The sequence below is a fragment of the Vitis riparia genome, chromosome 15, assembly GCF_004353265.1.
Source record: "Vitis riparia cultivar Riparia Gloire de Montpellier isolate 1030 chromosome 15, EGFV_Vit.rip_1.0, whole genome shotgun sequence".
Taxonomy (NCBI): Eukaryota; Viridiplantae; Streptophyta; class Magnoliopsida; order Vitales; family Vitaceae; genus Vitis; species Vitis riparia.
Window position 1 is genome coordinate 15,301,368 of NC_048445.1, and position 15,941 is coordinate 15,317,308.

At 32.8% G+C, this 15,941-nt stretch overlaps 1 protein-coding gene across 1 annotated transcript; it reads right to left on the minus strand.

Moving 5' to 3' along the window:
* Positions 1-12,487: 12,487 nt before the first annotated feature.
* Positions 12,488-12,922, minus strand: LOC117932002. Its single transcript, XM_034853059.1, has one exon. The coding sequence runs from the start codon at positions 12,920-12,922 to the stop codon at positions 12,488-12,490; it is 435 nt and encodes a 144-aa protein (XP_034708950.1).
* Positions 12,923-15,941: the final 3,019 nt, after the last annotated feature.

The window sequence follows — 15,941 nt, forward strand, 5'->3', positions numbered from 1 at the left end:
TATTTTTGATGAAGACTATATGATATGTAATTAGGCAAACAATAGTATAGATTGGAGAATACTATGGATCCAATACCAACCATTCCCATTTCTAGTACACTGATGCCTCATCGTAGTGGGTGTGTTATTGAACAACTAAACCGATTCATGTATTTAAGAGAGTCTTTCGAGGGCATTCTAAAGGAACATGAGATCGATCCCATAGATTACGATGAAGCAATGAGTGATTTGGATGCACCTTTTTTGAAAAAGGTTATGGAGGCAAAGTTAGAATCCTTATGATTCTAATGTAGTCTAGGTTCCTATAGAAGCATTTGAAGGGATAAAACCCATGGGAGTAAGTTGGTCTATAAGAGGAACAAAAGAGTAGATGGAAAAGTTGAGATTTATGTGGCTAGGTTGTAGCCAAAGGTTATAGTTTGAATCATTATTCCAACTATAGGAAACCTTTCCACTAGTAGCCATACTCAAATCCATTAGAGTACTCCTATCCATTGCGGAGTATCTCATTAATGAGATATTGCAATAGGATGTCAAGATAGTGTTCTTAAATAATTATCTTGATATTAACATCTATATGATGTAACTAGATCTTTTCATAGCAAAGGGCCTTGTGTGTACAAGAAACTGTAGGGAAGCATGGTGGTGTTCTAGGATCTTGTAGGTAGATGACAATCTACTCATTGAGAATGATGTAGGGATATCGTCATCAGTCAAGATCTGGTTGTCTACTTGGTTCTAGATAGAAATCTAGAAGGGGCACAATATATTCATGGGTTTAAAGTCCTTAAGGATAACAAAAATAGGAAAATTGTGTTGTGTCAAGCATATACTCAAATATCTTTTAAGAATGAGGGATTATGTGTTTTTGCTCCAAATTGTTGAGATAGCTTAAAGAGTGACGTGATGGTTGACAAGATACTATTTATGGAGAACCTGGTGGATCCCTTCACCAAGACATTGACAAGGAGAGTCTGTGTTGGTGGCAGGGATAGCATAGGTTTAAGATGAGTATTTGGCATGCCTTATAGGCATGATGCTTTGAGGACTAGTGGGAGAATGTTAGGATATACTCCTTAAAAGCTGAACATGATGTAATAAATTTGGAATTCGTTATTTATTTAATGATGTTCCAATTTCACTTTTATCTATCTTTATTTCATGTATTATACTTTGTGAGTATTCTTGTTTGCATATTTTGTATTGTATTGCACAACATATCTAAGTCATGGGTTTAATGCAAATAGATGACTTGTTCATAACTGGTTCATGGGTCTAGGCAACCCATTAAAGGTTGTAGTGCACCACCTCCTAATTGGAGGGATGGTTGGTCTTGGCTATCGAGATGGGTTTCCCATGGTGTGTGCACTAGTGTGTATGGTTACACATTAGATAGGACTTACGGTGAGTCATGACTTAAGGCTATCAAGTAGTCGTTACCTCACCAAGCTGCTTCATTGTGTTATCTAGCAACCTTGAGAGAATATTGAGTTTGTGCTAAAGTTAGCAATGGCTTTGACCTATGGGTGAGATCGTAAGTTGATCATATATTCCCTATGGATTGGGTCACAGTTGATGAAAGCCGATAGAAATAGGTATTCTAAATAAAGACACTGTGATATCTCATGGGATTGAGACAGTGTGTCCTCTTGAGTGATCCTAAGGAAGTGTGTTCATGGAAACTATGACCATAGTAGTTCCTTAAGTGGAACTTGACATAGGCTCTTTGGAGCTAAGACATGTCAATTGAATACACAATAGGAGAATCTGTAACTTAAGGATAGTAGAGGTAGTCTTGAAAGTTTGATAGCTTTCACCTTGTTAAACTATAGACACCAATTCATGGGGAGACTGAACACAATGGATAGTAGGTCACGGACCTGAGCACGTAGTGTCTCTTTGTTATTTACATAGGATACTGGAGTTTAGTTGATTCTTTGTAGTGGGATGTTGAATCAACTTTAGAATTGAATTATGAGGGAGCCAGTACTCCTATGGGTCCCACTGATCCCTGCTCTAAGCACATATACTTTGTTGGCATGGATTATGAGGGTCAGATTAGCTCTAGGTTCACTTTTTTGCATAAGGGCGTTTTGGTAATTATGTAAGATTGCATAAGGGCAAGTGAACAAGGTCTCAGGATTGGGCTAATTGATTAATTTGTAGGTCCTATTACGTTAATTAATCAATTAGGACCCATTTTAGGCTAGATTAAGTGACTCAAGCCCATGTGGGCTCAAGTCATTTAAGCCTAATTAGGAACCCTTATATACCCCATAGGGGTTAGGGTTACCATAACTTTTGTCTTCCACCATCCAGAGAGAAAGAGAGTCATAGTTTACACCCTCATTTTCTTCTTATCGGAAGTCTACGAAGAATAAGATTGAGTCATTGGGCGGAAGATTGTGGGTTGACGAGACTTCCAACAACTTGAAGGTTGTCTTCAACACTTGGAATTTAAGGTTTGGGAACATCCAAACCTAAAGGTTAGTACTTTAACCCTAAAAAAAATCATTTTTTTTTATAAAATAATTGCTATTGCTTCTATTGCTTAGATCTAAGATGCTAACAAATACAAGTGGAAATAGGCCATCCAATTGTAAGGATTAGGAGTGATAGGGGGAGAGAGTTTGATAGTGTGGATGTTGACCTTTTTTGCAAGTTTAAATAAATTAAACATGAGTTTTTAGCCCTTAGAACTCCTTAACATAATGGAGTGGCTGAAAGAAAAAATAGAGTCTTACAAGAAATGGCATGGGTGATGATTCATATGCATAATACCCCTATGCAATTTTGGGCAAAAATAATTAATACAACATGGTATACTGCCAATAAGATTTTTCTCAGGCTAGGAACAAAGAAGACATCTTATGGATTATGGACTGGGAGAAAACCTAATCTTAAATATTTTAGAACTTTTGGTAGTGAGTGTTATATACTTAGGGATGGCAAGAACTTAGGGAAGTTTGATGCTCAATCTAATGTAGGTATCTTCCTAGGCTATTCTACTTCTAGTAAAGCCTATAGGGTTTATAATCAAAATTCACATATTATTCGAGATTCCTCTAATGTGGTTATAAATGATACTGGGTATGACTAGGATATAATTGAGAGACAAATTTTAACCTAAGAATCAATTGGGGATAACCCTAAAGATGTGGAGATCATGAAAGATAACCCCAACGATATCCCTAAAAGAGGCGTTGATTCCAATAAGGATGAAATTGTGCCTTTAAATGGCACTTTTGACGAAACGAGGAATAAGCATAGATCCAGAATACCCAATAACCACCTAATCTCAAATGTTATAAGTAATGTAAATGAACGTGTAGGTTTCTAATAGACAATCAAGAATAAATGAGATGGGTCTTGTATGCTATACCTCCTAATTAGAGCCAAAGAATGTGGAGGAAGCTTTAGGTGAGGGGTCTTGGACTATCACACTCTAGGAAGAGTTAAATCATTTCATTAGGAATGATGTGTGGTATTTAGTCCTTAGGCCTAAAGATAAACATGTCATAGTAACAAAATGGATCTTTAAGAACAAACAATATGAAAATGAGGTCATTGTGAGAAACAAAGCAAGGTTGGTTGCCCAAGTGAAAAATGGGTATTGCTTAAATACCACTTGAATGATAATTGAAAGTCCAATAGGGAACACCCAGAGGGAGGGTGAGTTGGTGATTTAAAAAAATTTAAATAAATTATTTATAAAATATGTCTAAACTTTATCTCAAGATTTCGTCTCAAATAAAAAAGTGAGTTTTATGGTTAATTGATATCCAAAGATTAACAATATATGTTGAGATATGTTAGGGATAATAATAATAACCACCAAAATAACTAACTTAACAAACTTAACAATAATTTTAACAAATTAATCAATAATTTGTTATGGGTATAACCACCACAACCACCAAGATAACAAATCAACTAACTCAATAACCAATTAACCAGTCAAACCCAGCTATTCAAAGTCAGCAACTAGAAAATAAGTAGGAATAAATAGCTATGCAATTTTTAGGAAAACCCTAAAATATATTAGGATTAATCAAATTAACCTAATCTAGACACTTTAAACATAATAACAAATATAAAGAAATAGACAATGAGGTACAATATTTTTTACGTGGAAAACCCCACAAACTTGTGGAAATAAAAAACCACGAGGTCTAAGACCCACCAATCTTAATCCACTATTCAAAATCAAGTTACATAGATTTACTTGGCCACTTTACCCTAAAGACTTACTCTTCAGTACCTACAACTTGATCCACGTTCGTGACACAACAACTCCTTGTTGCCCCTTAGTAGATCCTTTGGTTTCTCCGAAGGGATTTAGGTTTTCAACTAAAAATTCAAAGATCCAAATCCTTGAATAAGAGAATGAGAATGGTATGGAAATTAGGGTTTCTCTAAAGGAACCCCTCTTTAAAGAATGAGAGGTCTCTCATATTTTCAATCTCTCAAAAACTTCACAATCTCTAAGCTTGAATCTCCAACCTTCAAAGGGTTATAAGAAAGGTATTTATGGGCAAAATTCATAAGGATTTAGGTATCTTAAGTTTCCAAATTTGAGTTTGAGTGAAATTCATTCAAAATATGTTTCTAAACTCAATAGGACTGTCATGACCGCTTGAGTAGACTTGAATCGCTTGAGTGCTCTGCTTGAGTGTTCCATGTTGAGAAGGCTAACCGCTTGAGCGAGATTGATTGCTTGAGCATCCCTTACTTTTGAAAAATTGTTTTAAAAAACATTTTAAGTCCAAAAATGATAACGAACTTTTTTATACCTTAAAGAAGCCTTATATGACATAAGCCAAACCTTTTTATATGTACAATGACTTCTCGTTTGGAAGAACAACAACCCTTGATTTCAATGGAGAGCAAGTCACTATCTAAAAGGACTTCTATAGTCAGGATACTCATAAATAGAAGAGATTGGTTATGAAGAGACATTTGCACCTATAAACAAATTAGAATCAATTAGGATGCTTTTGGTAATAGCATGCTCCTTGAGGATAAAGCTTTACCAAAAGGATGTCAAGAGTGTTTTTTTGAATGAGATTTTGAATGAAGAAGTTTATGTTGAGCAACCTAAGGGTTTCGAGGATCCAAAATTCCCTAGTCATGCCTATAGGTTAAAGAAAGCCCCTTATGGATTAAAGCAAGCTCTTAGAGCTTGGTATAAGAGGCTCACAACTTATCTTTTGGAGAAAATTTTTGACGGTGGGGAAGTTGACAAAACCTTGTTTATACATAGGTCCAACGATGAGTTGTTAGTGGCACAAATTTATGTAGATGATATAGTTTTTGGAGCCACCTTTAGTGATCTTGCCCTTAATATTTATGAGGAAATGAAAACTGAATTCGAAATGAGTATGGTAGGTGAAGTAACCTTCTTCCTATGATTGCAAATTAGACAACTAAAACATAGGATATTTTTTTCTCAATCCAAGTATGCTAGGGAGTTAGTTAAGAAATTCAATCTAGAATCCACCAAGCACTCTAAGACACCTATGAACACTACCGCTAAGCTTAGCAAGGATGCATCTGGAATAGATGTTGAGTAAAAGCCTCTATAGAAGTATGATAGGAAGCTTCTTTACCTCATAAAAGGTCATCTTAACATATCCTTTAGTGTTGCAACTTGTGCTAGGTACCAAACAAATCCCAAAGAGTTACACTTCATAACTATTAAAAGAATTATTCGTTATCTAAATGGGACTCTTGATTATGGTTTATGGTATCCCAATGATTCTTCTCTTGTGATTGCTAGTTATTTCGATGATGACTTGGTAAAAAATGACGAGGATAGAAAAAACACATATGGTGCTTGTTTTTTTTATTGGTGATTTTCTTTTGGCTTGGCTTAGTAAGAAACAAAATTCTATATCTTTATCTACTACCAAAGCTAAATATATTCTTGCTGAAAGTTTTTGTACACAACTCTTATGGATGAAGCAAATGCTTAAAGACTATGAAATTGAGCAAGAGACCATGAACATACATTGTGACAACTCTAGTGCTATAAATATCTCAAAGAATCTTGTTCTTCATTCCCATACTAAACATATTGGAATTTTTCATCATTTCATTAGGGATCTAGTTGAAGAAAATGTTGTCTCTCTAGAGTTTGTCCCCATTGAACATCAATTGTTAGATATTCTTACCAAACCCTTGGATTCTCTTCAGTTTAAGTTCCTTAGGAAATTCCTGGGCATATGACTAATTGACTGATCTTCAAAAGTTATAGGCTTCAAAGGTTTTGAGCTTATTGTCTATTTTCTGTTTGTTTCTTTTAGATTTCTTTTAGTTTAGCTAGGGCATATGATTTTTGTTTAATTACTTGATATATTAGCATGATCTATAATATCTTGAGTTTGTGAACTAGAGAAATATACTAGATCTATAAGACTTGATGTGGATTAATTCATTGAAATTTGTTAATCACTATTGACGTACTTGATTCCTGATAATTAAAAGTCTTTGTATGGTGGAATTGCAATCTTACTTACATTTTGTGCTTGATCTAGAGAGAGACTTCTTAAGTTTAACTCATAAAGTAGACCTTGTTCACTTCAGAAGAATCCTTTGTCATGCTCAAATCTTATTATCTGTAGGCTTTGTTTGACTAAGATCATTATAATTATTTCCCGAAGTGAGTTAGTTCAAAATATTGAATCATGTGTAAAGCTTAAATCTCATACTCTTTCCAACATTCATGTTCTTAATTGTAAGTTGCTGCTCACTTGCAACATTTAGAAACAATCCCAAAATGGATACAAAGGCAACCATGAATGAAAAAAAAAAATGAAAAATCAATATTGATCATGGTGTATAATACCTCCACTTTCAAAATAAAAAGAAAAAATGGTGTTAAATTAAGAGGGAGTCAAGTTGTGATATATGCAAATCAACAAGGTTGTATTAAATAGAAATTTGGCAATCTTAAATCAAAATGACTAGATGTGTACTTTAATTTGACCTAAAGGATGATTGGATCTTTTCTATGTGATTAGTCTCGAAATATAAAACTAGATAGTAAGTCGTATTTCCTTGAACATCAATATTTATGTTTCTATGTTGACCCTTTTATACATTGATGGTTATGCATTGAGTTTTGAAACGAAGATTATGATTAACTTTGACCTTTGAACTTGAAACCTCATTCTTGATGGATTGATGTGTAATATCTAAAGTAACTCGATTTATTAATGATTAAACTAATCTTGTGAGTTCTTGAACATGATGATCTACCTAAGTTGTTTGCTTTTATATTTCTTGTGTTATCTTCACTATTTCATAGTTTCTAATTAACTTTGTTCGGTTTCTTAGTTTCCTTGGCTTGCTTTGAACTGTTTTGTGGCTTCAAGTGCTCGAGCATTGTTACCAATGCTCATGTGCTCTATCTAATGCTTAACAATCAAACACTATAAGTTGTTTCCAATGCCTCTTTGAGGGGTTAAACTGCTTGAGCTCTATAAGTCATATCTAGCGCTACTTCTAGTGTTCACGACACTAGAGTGCTAATTTGCATCGAGCACTCCTATAGCCTATTTAAAGCCATCCAATGTGCCATTTGTTCATTTCACTCTTTCCAAGTTGTTTCAAGTGCTCTATATTTTTGCTTCTTTACCTTTTGAGGTTAGTTCATTTTATATTTCTCATTTCTGTTTGCATAGTATTGTTTTGGGCATCATTTTTAATATTCCTAGCAATTTAGTTTTCCTTCGGATTGTTATCAATTTTATTGCTTTTCAATGTCCTTTCATACTTCACTTTATTTATGGTTAGTCGTAGATGGTAGAGAGAAGTGACTCCTCCTATGTCAACTAAGCCCATCCAAGGCATTATGTTTTAGGGTCTTTTCGACATAGGAACTCTTTCTTTCAAATGCTTTCATTGATTCCTCACCTTATTCCATCTTATATTCTGATTGTTGACTTCTCCAAGCCAACATGGTTGCTTGCTACTTTTTTTTACCTACTCCTTCTACTCGTCTGCTCATCGGACCCAGATCAGTCAATCATCTGCTCGATTCATTCATGTCATACTCTCCGGCCAACAATTCGACATTGGCTACTTGATTTTGGATACAATGACTCCTCTTCATGATCCATCTTTCCGAGGAGACACTCTTCCTTTCACCTTCCCAATCTCTCGTATCTTGGAGGAAGTAGGCTTTGAGATTAACTCGACTCTAGGGGTCCAACCTACCCATGCCCTTTCAGATGGGAGCTCCTAAGCTAAGCACTATAGCCATGTGTATGCACTAGTGACTCCTCCAACACACCATGTCCATAGGATGCAGCCTAGCAGGCTAATCAAGAGGTAAGAACTGAGGAGGATGAGCTCCAAGCTATGGAGTAAGGCATAGTTCCCAAGGCAAAGTATTCCAAGCCTGTTGCGAGGGCTCGTTTTAGTCGAGGTCGTGCAAGTTCTTCTCAAGCTACTTACGAGGCATCTTCTTTTGCTAACCCGACTGCCCAAGAAACAGAATTCCCTGGCTCGTCTCCATAAGAGAATAGACTCATGGGATCTTTAGCTTCGTGAGATCCGGGGATAACTTGATTACATTATTTCCTGGATCCACTCTTAGGGTGCCTCGAGCTCTGCCTCTCCACTTCCACCTAATGCCTAGTTGTTCATCTTATATATTTATTTTGTATATTTGATTTGAATGCATTCTGTATTGCATATCTTTGTATCCAAAATTACATTTTGTTATATATATATATATATGATCTTATTTCTCTTTATCTCTTGTGTGCTTTTCAATGTTTATAATTCATATACTTTTCCATTTTTATGACAAAAAAGGGGAGATCATTAAACATATTAACATTTGATTCACCTAAATAGGGAGGAGCATAGACATTAAGATAATAGAGAAAATATAAAAAAACTCTTACACAAATAAGGAAAGTTAATAATTTTTGAATTATTTATTTAATTCATTCTTTTATTCATTTAATTCTTAGGGCAAATTAATTGAAATATTAGAGGAAATTAAAACTAAGACATTAGAGAAAATTAAATCAACTAAAGAAAGTATAACTTAGAAGTTTAGGAGAGATACCTAATACATATGTTTCCTGCAAGATATTTCTGTTTGAATTGTCCATCTCTATAACTATTTTGAATCATAGAAGCTTCTTCACATGATTTTCACTGCCTATTTTCTGGTTGGAGATAGACCTCAAGGCATTGTTGTTGATCTATTGTGTCTTATCAAGTTTTTATTATATTTAGTTGAATTACATAAATATATATTCCTCTCGAGCTTAGTTATGTACCTTGGTGTCACTATAGGGATATGTTCCTCTTATATGCTTTCACAATGTGTAAAGCAAAATCTCTAACTATCCTATTTTGCTATGTTGATCATATCTTATCCTACACATTGCTTTACCTTTGGTATAATTTTTTGTATGTGTGCAAGTTATAGGGTTGGAATATAAGTATTACAAGATGATGCAAAGCATTCTCTTAGTTGATTTTCAATTGAGCGTTAATGTGTGTTATGTAAACTCTGAGTTCAGGTGGGTTTATGTAACGATGTTATATCACAAAATTGACAAAGGAGGAGATTGTTAGGACATTGACTCTTGTTTATATATTGACAATTTTTTTCCTTTTAATGTTTGGCCATTAAGTCTCCTATAGTAACATTACTATCATCTTTAGTATGAATTTTAGTTTTATCTTCTCTTATAATCAAAACTTTAGATTTAGTCCCAAATTAAAGTCTCTTCTAAAATTTTCACCCAATTATGAAAATAATTATTTTATCCTTGGTAGGATTATAGGAAAATTAATAACAAAATTTGATCCACTTTAAAGGTATTTTCCTACTCTACTTGGTGATTATGACATTTCATTTGACATTTAGACTCATAATGTCCACACCTCTTACATCCAAGACATTATATATGAGACTTCTGTTCTTTTTTTTTTTTTTTTTTGCTTTGTTTATTTTTTAGAGTTTAAGTTTTAGGAGTGTTTCTCCTTCTTCTAGAAGAAGTTTTATCTCCATCTCAATCTCTATTGATGGAGTTCTTATCTCTTTCTCAACCTTGGCTACAACCATGACCTTTGCAACTTATTTTTGCTACCACTACTTCTTATAAATGCTCTATTTTGCAAAGCCTACTTTAAATTAGTAGTTTTAACTTTTTTATTTATCATTTTTTTCATGTGAACATAATAAACCCACCAATCCATCAAAACCTAAAGAAATCAATAACTTTTACAAATTTTAAAATAACCAATGCAAGGATCCAAACCTTATTCTATAATAACCAAAACTAAATTGGACCGACCCTTGGTCTAAAATTTTCTTCTTCAATAATTGTAACAACACATTCAAATTTTGTATTTAGAAAAGGTTTATCACATGATTTTCCTTACTATTTTTTTTTCTCATCATCAAGCTTCTCATTATTAACTTGTAACTGATTCAGAAAGGTTTATACATAATTAAAATAATCTAAGATTGATTTAAAGTCATTCATGCATAGAAACTCAAATTCGTTTCTTAGTATCTTGAACTTCTTTTGCTTGAAATGATCATCAACTTCGTATGATTTTTGTAGAGTATTTCATGCCTTTGATATTTCTACTTCTCTAAATTTTTCAAAGGTGGATTTACTAATTACTGTTTGAAATATTGCACAAAGTGCTTTGTTATCTTTTTTTTTTTTTTTTTCTAGAATCTTTCAATAATTTTTTTTATTCCTTTAATTGTGCCTTGAAATCTATTTGAATATTAGTCACTTCATTGTACTCATCAGCTATTCACTAGATCCCATTAACCTTGAGATCTAAACAATGCACCCAACTGCATGCACCAATTGTCAAAATTCTTACCAATGAATTCTAGAATTTGTGATTGGATTGAATTATTTGCCATCATGGCCTCCCCTACAAAAAAAATGCAACTTTCTTGAGATTTTACAAATTTCCTTGGTATCCTAGCCCTGATCTATAAATTTTACACTTTTCATGAATTTTTTTATTATGCACCAGTGTTAGAAGCACAAATTTTGGGTATTGACAATAATTTCACTAATTTTTATGAATAAACAATTAATTGACATAATAACAAGCCTACGTTTATAATAAATTAGTTGTAATTGTACTATGATAAATTTAATTCATAATTAAATTATGATTCCTAAATAACACAATAAATATGAATATATAACAATTTCTTACACTTCTCAAAATTTTAAAATTCTTACAATCTAACTTTGAAGTCAGATTATTATTTTCAACAGTTTTTAGTATATCATACTGTCCAAAATATCATTGATTTAATAACATGCATGAAATACGAGTGTATCCACTAGAAAATAACTTAGAAAATGTTATTATTTTCTATTCTTTGTTGAACATTAATAAACTTTCCCTAATATCCAAATCTGTAGATTTGTAGTACGTTATCTTGTAGAACGAATGTGCTTTGTCTAAAACAAGAAGAGTTTTATACAATACAATAGGGAGATTAATCTGTCTCTATTTTATTGTGGGGAAAATTTACGTGTCCATTCCCAATCATGACAGGATTCTAACTGATCTCCTATGAGTAGTGGAAATATTTGGTTTGGGCTTGGCCATTAGACTATGGCTCTTATTACTGAGGATGGGTTGAGACTTCGTCCCCCATAGGGACCGCCTGGAGGTGGTCTATGGCCCTGGCCATCTTTTGGTTATGTGCCACAGTCAGAGACTGGCCAGCCTTGGCCTTGGGTGGGCAGGAGTTGGCTAGTGCAGCCTAAACCAAAAGTATGCTCAGCCCCTTGCATAAATTACTGCAGCATAAATCAAATGAGATCGATCATTGTCCCATTGATACAACTTTGTGTTTTCACGAAGAGATTCCAAGATTTCTTATCACAACTTTGTTTAAATAATAGTACGATACAAACTCATGCATAAAATTGGAGAGTTAATTCATACCATCTGATGCCTGCAACGTTCCTCTACTTCTTGCATGCATGGTGTAAACAAACGAAACAAAAATAGCACTAACCATTGTACAATGAAAATCAAATGTTTTTTCCCTTTCTGAAGTTTGGATTTCATCTAAATGGTTAAAAGCATTACATGGAATGACCTATATCTCTAGCTCCCCCTTTTTACATACATCACCCCTCCGATCTATAGTCTCTTCATCATCACCACAAGTTGGAAAATAGGAGAATTCCTCCAAAACATCTCCCCCTTTTGCTGACTTTTGCGACATGGGAGACAACTTTTCATCCCAATGATACTGCCGTACACATTCTTGTTAGGTCATTTATTTATCACATGGTTCCGGAAGGCCTCAAAGTTGCACCATACGATAAAGACAAAACACACATTTTCAAGCACAATATCAAGAAAAGATAGAGAAAGTGCTAATAGCAAATTTCACATCCCCTGGAAATATTGTAAGTTCCCATCATTTTGTATGATACAGTTACTTTAATGGAGATCAGTGCTATGGCTCCCTGCTATCTGCATTGTCATCGGCTTCCCCTTGGCTAATATCACCGTCCTCTCCCACCACGATAACAGCCCCAAAATGCACCCGGCGCTCGCTACCAGAAGAATTTGCCTGAGATTCTGTCTGTGCAGAAGTAGTCGCTGGGCTTGAGGATGCAGCATTGGGTGCAACATGGTTAAACCCCTTAGCAAATTTTCGTTCTTCCTGAATGTGTTGGAAGCCAGTTTTGAAACATCTATAGCAATAGGTTAAAAGCCAGAAGAGCCATGGGATGCCCACAAGAATGAAGCCTACAATCGGGTACCAAGAAGTGTGTTGTGCTCCCGGGAGAAAAATGTACAGGCAAAGGCATGTTCCACCTGCAACTATGCAAACAAAGAAGGTCCCTGTGATGAGATGAACTCGAAAATCGTCTTTTCTTACCTCCATTGAAGATGAGGAATCTGGTGGATGGGAGTTGTGGACGAATTCAAAGCAGAAAACAAAGTAAGAGCGATGAATTCGGGTCTGTTGCAATGTCCTTAACAAATATGGCATACGATGTGCAATCTGGATTAGTTATTATTTTTATCTTTCTTTTTTTCTTTTTCAATAATTAGAAATTAATATATTGTTTTAAAATTTTAATTTCATCATCTCGAATAATATTTTAGAAAAAGTGGAGTGGAATGTCCTATTGCTCTTTGGATACATTCCTGTTTTAATTATTTTTGAACTTTAAAAACATATATTATTTTTCAATCATTTCTAAAATTTTGTTATAAATGCTCAACATGTTTTGTACTCATTTTTATTTTCTATTTTAAAAAATTGCTTTTAAAAATAAAAAGTAGAAACATATTTACTAATTATAAAACAAAAATTAATAAAAATTATTTTTTCAATGGGATTCAATGAGGTGAGGTGCTGGTTTGATAGCTAGAGAAGAATAAATATTGTTGGTGTGTTTTCCTCTTTTAAAATCTACCTAAAAAAAAACTTGAGAATGAAAAATCTTGTGATACTTTTCTTTCTTTTTCTTCTATTTTTTTTTTAAATTTAAATAAATTAGGGATCAATTTTTAACAAATAATTATGAAAGCAATTTTGGAATCAGTGTGGCCTCCATGACCACATAAAGTTAATACAACATTATGCATGACCAAATTCATGAGCTTAATGTATTTACATTTCCCATACTATACATTTAATGTATGTGGGAAAATTAAATGTATATAACACATGGAAAAATATAAGGTATCATGACCAAAGTTATGAACTAACCAAGTTGTGTACAAGATACAATGACCAAAGTCATGTACCTACATTAAAATTTTCATATACCTTGAATACTACATGGAATTAAGAAATAAGAATTCATATATTTAGAAGGAAGTGTTCATTTGTGACTTTTGATAGAATGTCACTTGAAACGATATAAAAGGGTTCTTGGTCCCTCTCTCCACTCACCCTAAGTTTATGAGATTTCTCATCATGTTTATACAAACATCGAGTGTGAGAGAGTAAGGAAGGGAAGATACAAGATGTCAATACCCATTCAAGAGATATAAGTTGTTGCCAAAGTGACTCAACATCGTAAACAATCTATATAAGGTGATCTTTATCACAATGTCACAAGGTGAGTTTATAGATCTATTTTGGTTCATTAAACTAGAATTGAAAGATGGTATTTACTTGATTTTCTAACAAGCCAAAGTTAAAAAATGGAAGTGCAACCAAGATAATCTCATCGATGAAAATATTTTGAATATTTCGGTCTTCGAATCTAACCTTTTGCCTTGCTTGGGGAGTGGGTGAGGCTATGCCTATTTATGTAAGTGTCCCTTATACAAATCTTATATTGTTTTCTCCCTCTCCAAAAGCCAATGAATAAATAAATAAATAAATAAATAATAATAATGATAAATAAATCTTAATAATCTCCATTCAAATTTAATATTTATCAAGTTATAACATATTGCAAATATAAAACTCACCATGATAATATCTTCAAATTTTTAGGTAAAATACAAACTTACAAAAATAGTTACAAACCTTTTTAAAACAAATATATATAAAAAAGGAAAAATATATTAACATAATTATCATTTTTTAAAAAAAATTAAGTACTTTTACCTCTTTGATCATTATTTAGGTTTTAAATAATTTCTTGTGTTTGAAAGAATTAAAATTCAATAAAATAAAATTCTTATTTGTTAATTAATGTATAGTATTCATTTAATTTTTTTTATGGATTTATAATAACAAACCCAACTAATTTTATCTAGTGCTAATAGATAAACATGAATTTGGGGAAATGAGAGGGGATTCTAATGGAAGAAATGTGACGTAGTAGAATTTTAAAAATGATTAGTTAATTTGATTTTTATAAGTATAACTCTTGTACACAAAACAAGTTTGACTTTAAATGGAATGAATGTGGGATCCAATAGAATGAAACTTCATTAGGAGGTTTTCTTGTTCTTTCTTAGTAAGAGAAGGAAAACTATATCTATAGTTGGTCTTCCAGGCTCTCCCCCCGAGAGAGAAAGAAACCATTCTGTTTGGATACTTCAATGATATGGAGTTAGAGAGCAATTATTTTAGTACAAGAATCTTGGTCTAAAAAAAAAATGATGGATTAGAAAAATCTCATGATAAGAAGGGTTATCAAAATAACTTTGAAAAGTTTTAGTAATTTAATGGAGACATAAATTATTTTGAAAATACTTTCTAAAATAGATTGTTTAATTCCTTTTTGGAAATAAACATTTTTGGGAGTTTTTCATAGAGAATATTTTATCAATTAAGGAATTACTAAAAGGTCCAATTTTTGGTAGTATTTAATGGAATAAATTATTATGAAATTTTCATGGAAATATTTATTATGTTGAAAAAGTGTAAGGAATAAGGAAAGTAAATCTTATGAGGATTTTTGAATGTGAGAATCAAAGTTCCTTTCTTGATAAGGTGCTCTCAAGATTATTCAAAATCTCATAAATTGGTAATTTCCTTATTATACAAGAGTTTCCAATTTGGAAAACAAATATTTTGAAAATTTTCTTTAGAGATAATTTATCATTAAAAGATTATTACCAAAAGTCTTAGAAATTTGATGGAAATAAATTTATTTGAAACATTTCCTAGATAAAATATTTATTAATTGGAATTGTGTATAGAAAGAGAATTTTATGAAAATAGATTTTAAAATTTTAAAAGTGGATACTTTATTAAAATTCTTTTTGAAAATTACTCTCATGGAAATTTTTTATTTTTCATGGTGGTATTCTCCTATTATACTAGGTTTCCAATTAGGAAATAAATATTTTTGGAAAATTTCGAAGTATGTAATTTATTCATTAGGGAAATTACTAATGGTTTTAAAATGCTCTTTTATTTCTCAAAAGATTAAGTTGGAGAGGGCTTTAGGCAAGCCCAAGGCCTTCACTATTGAGCCCATCTTGACACT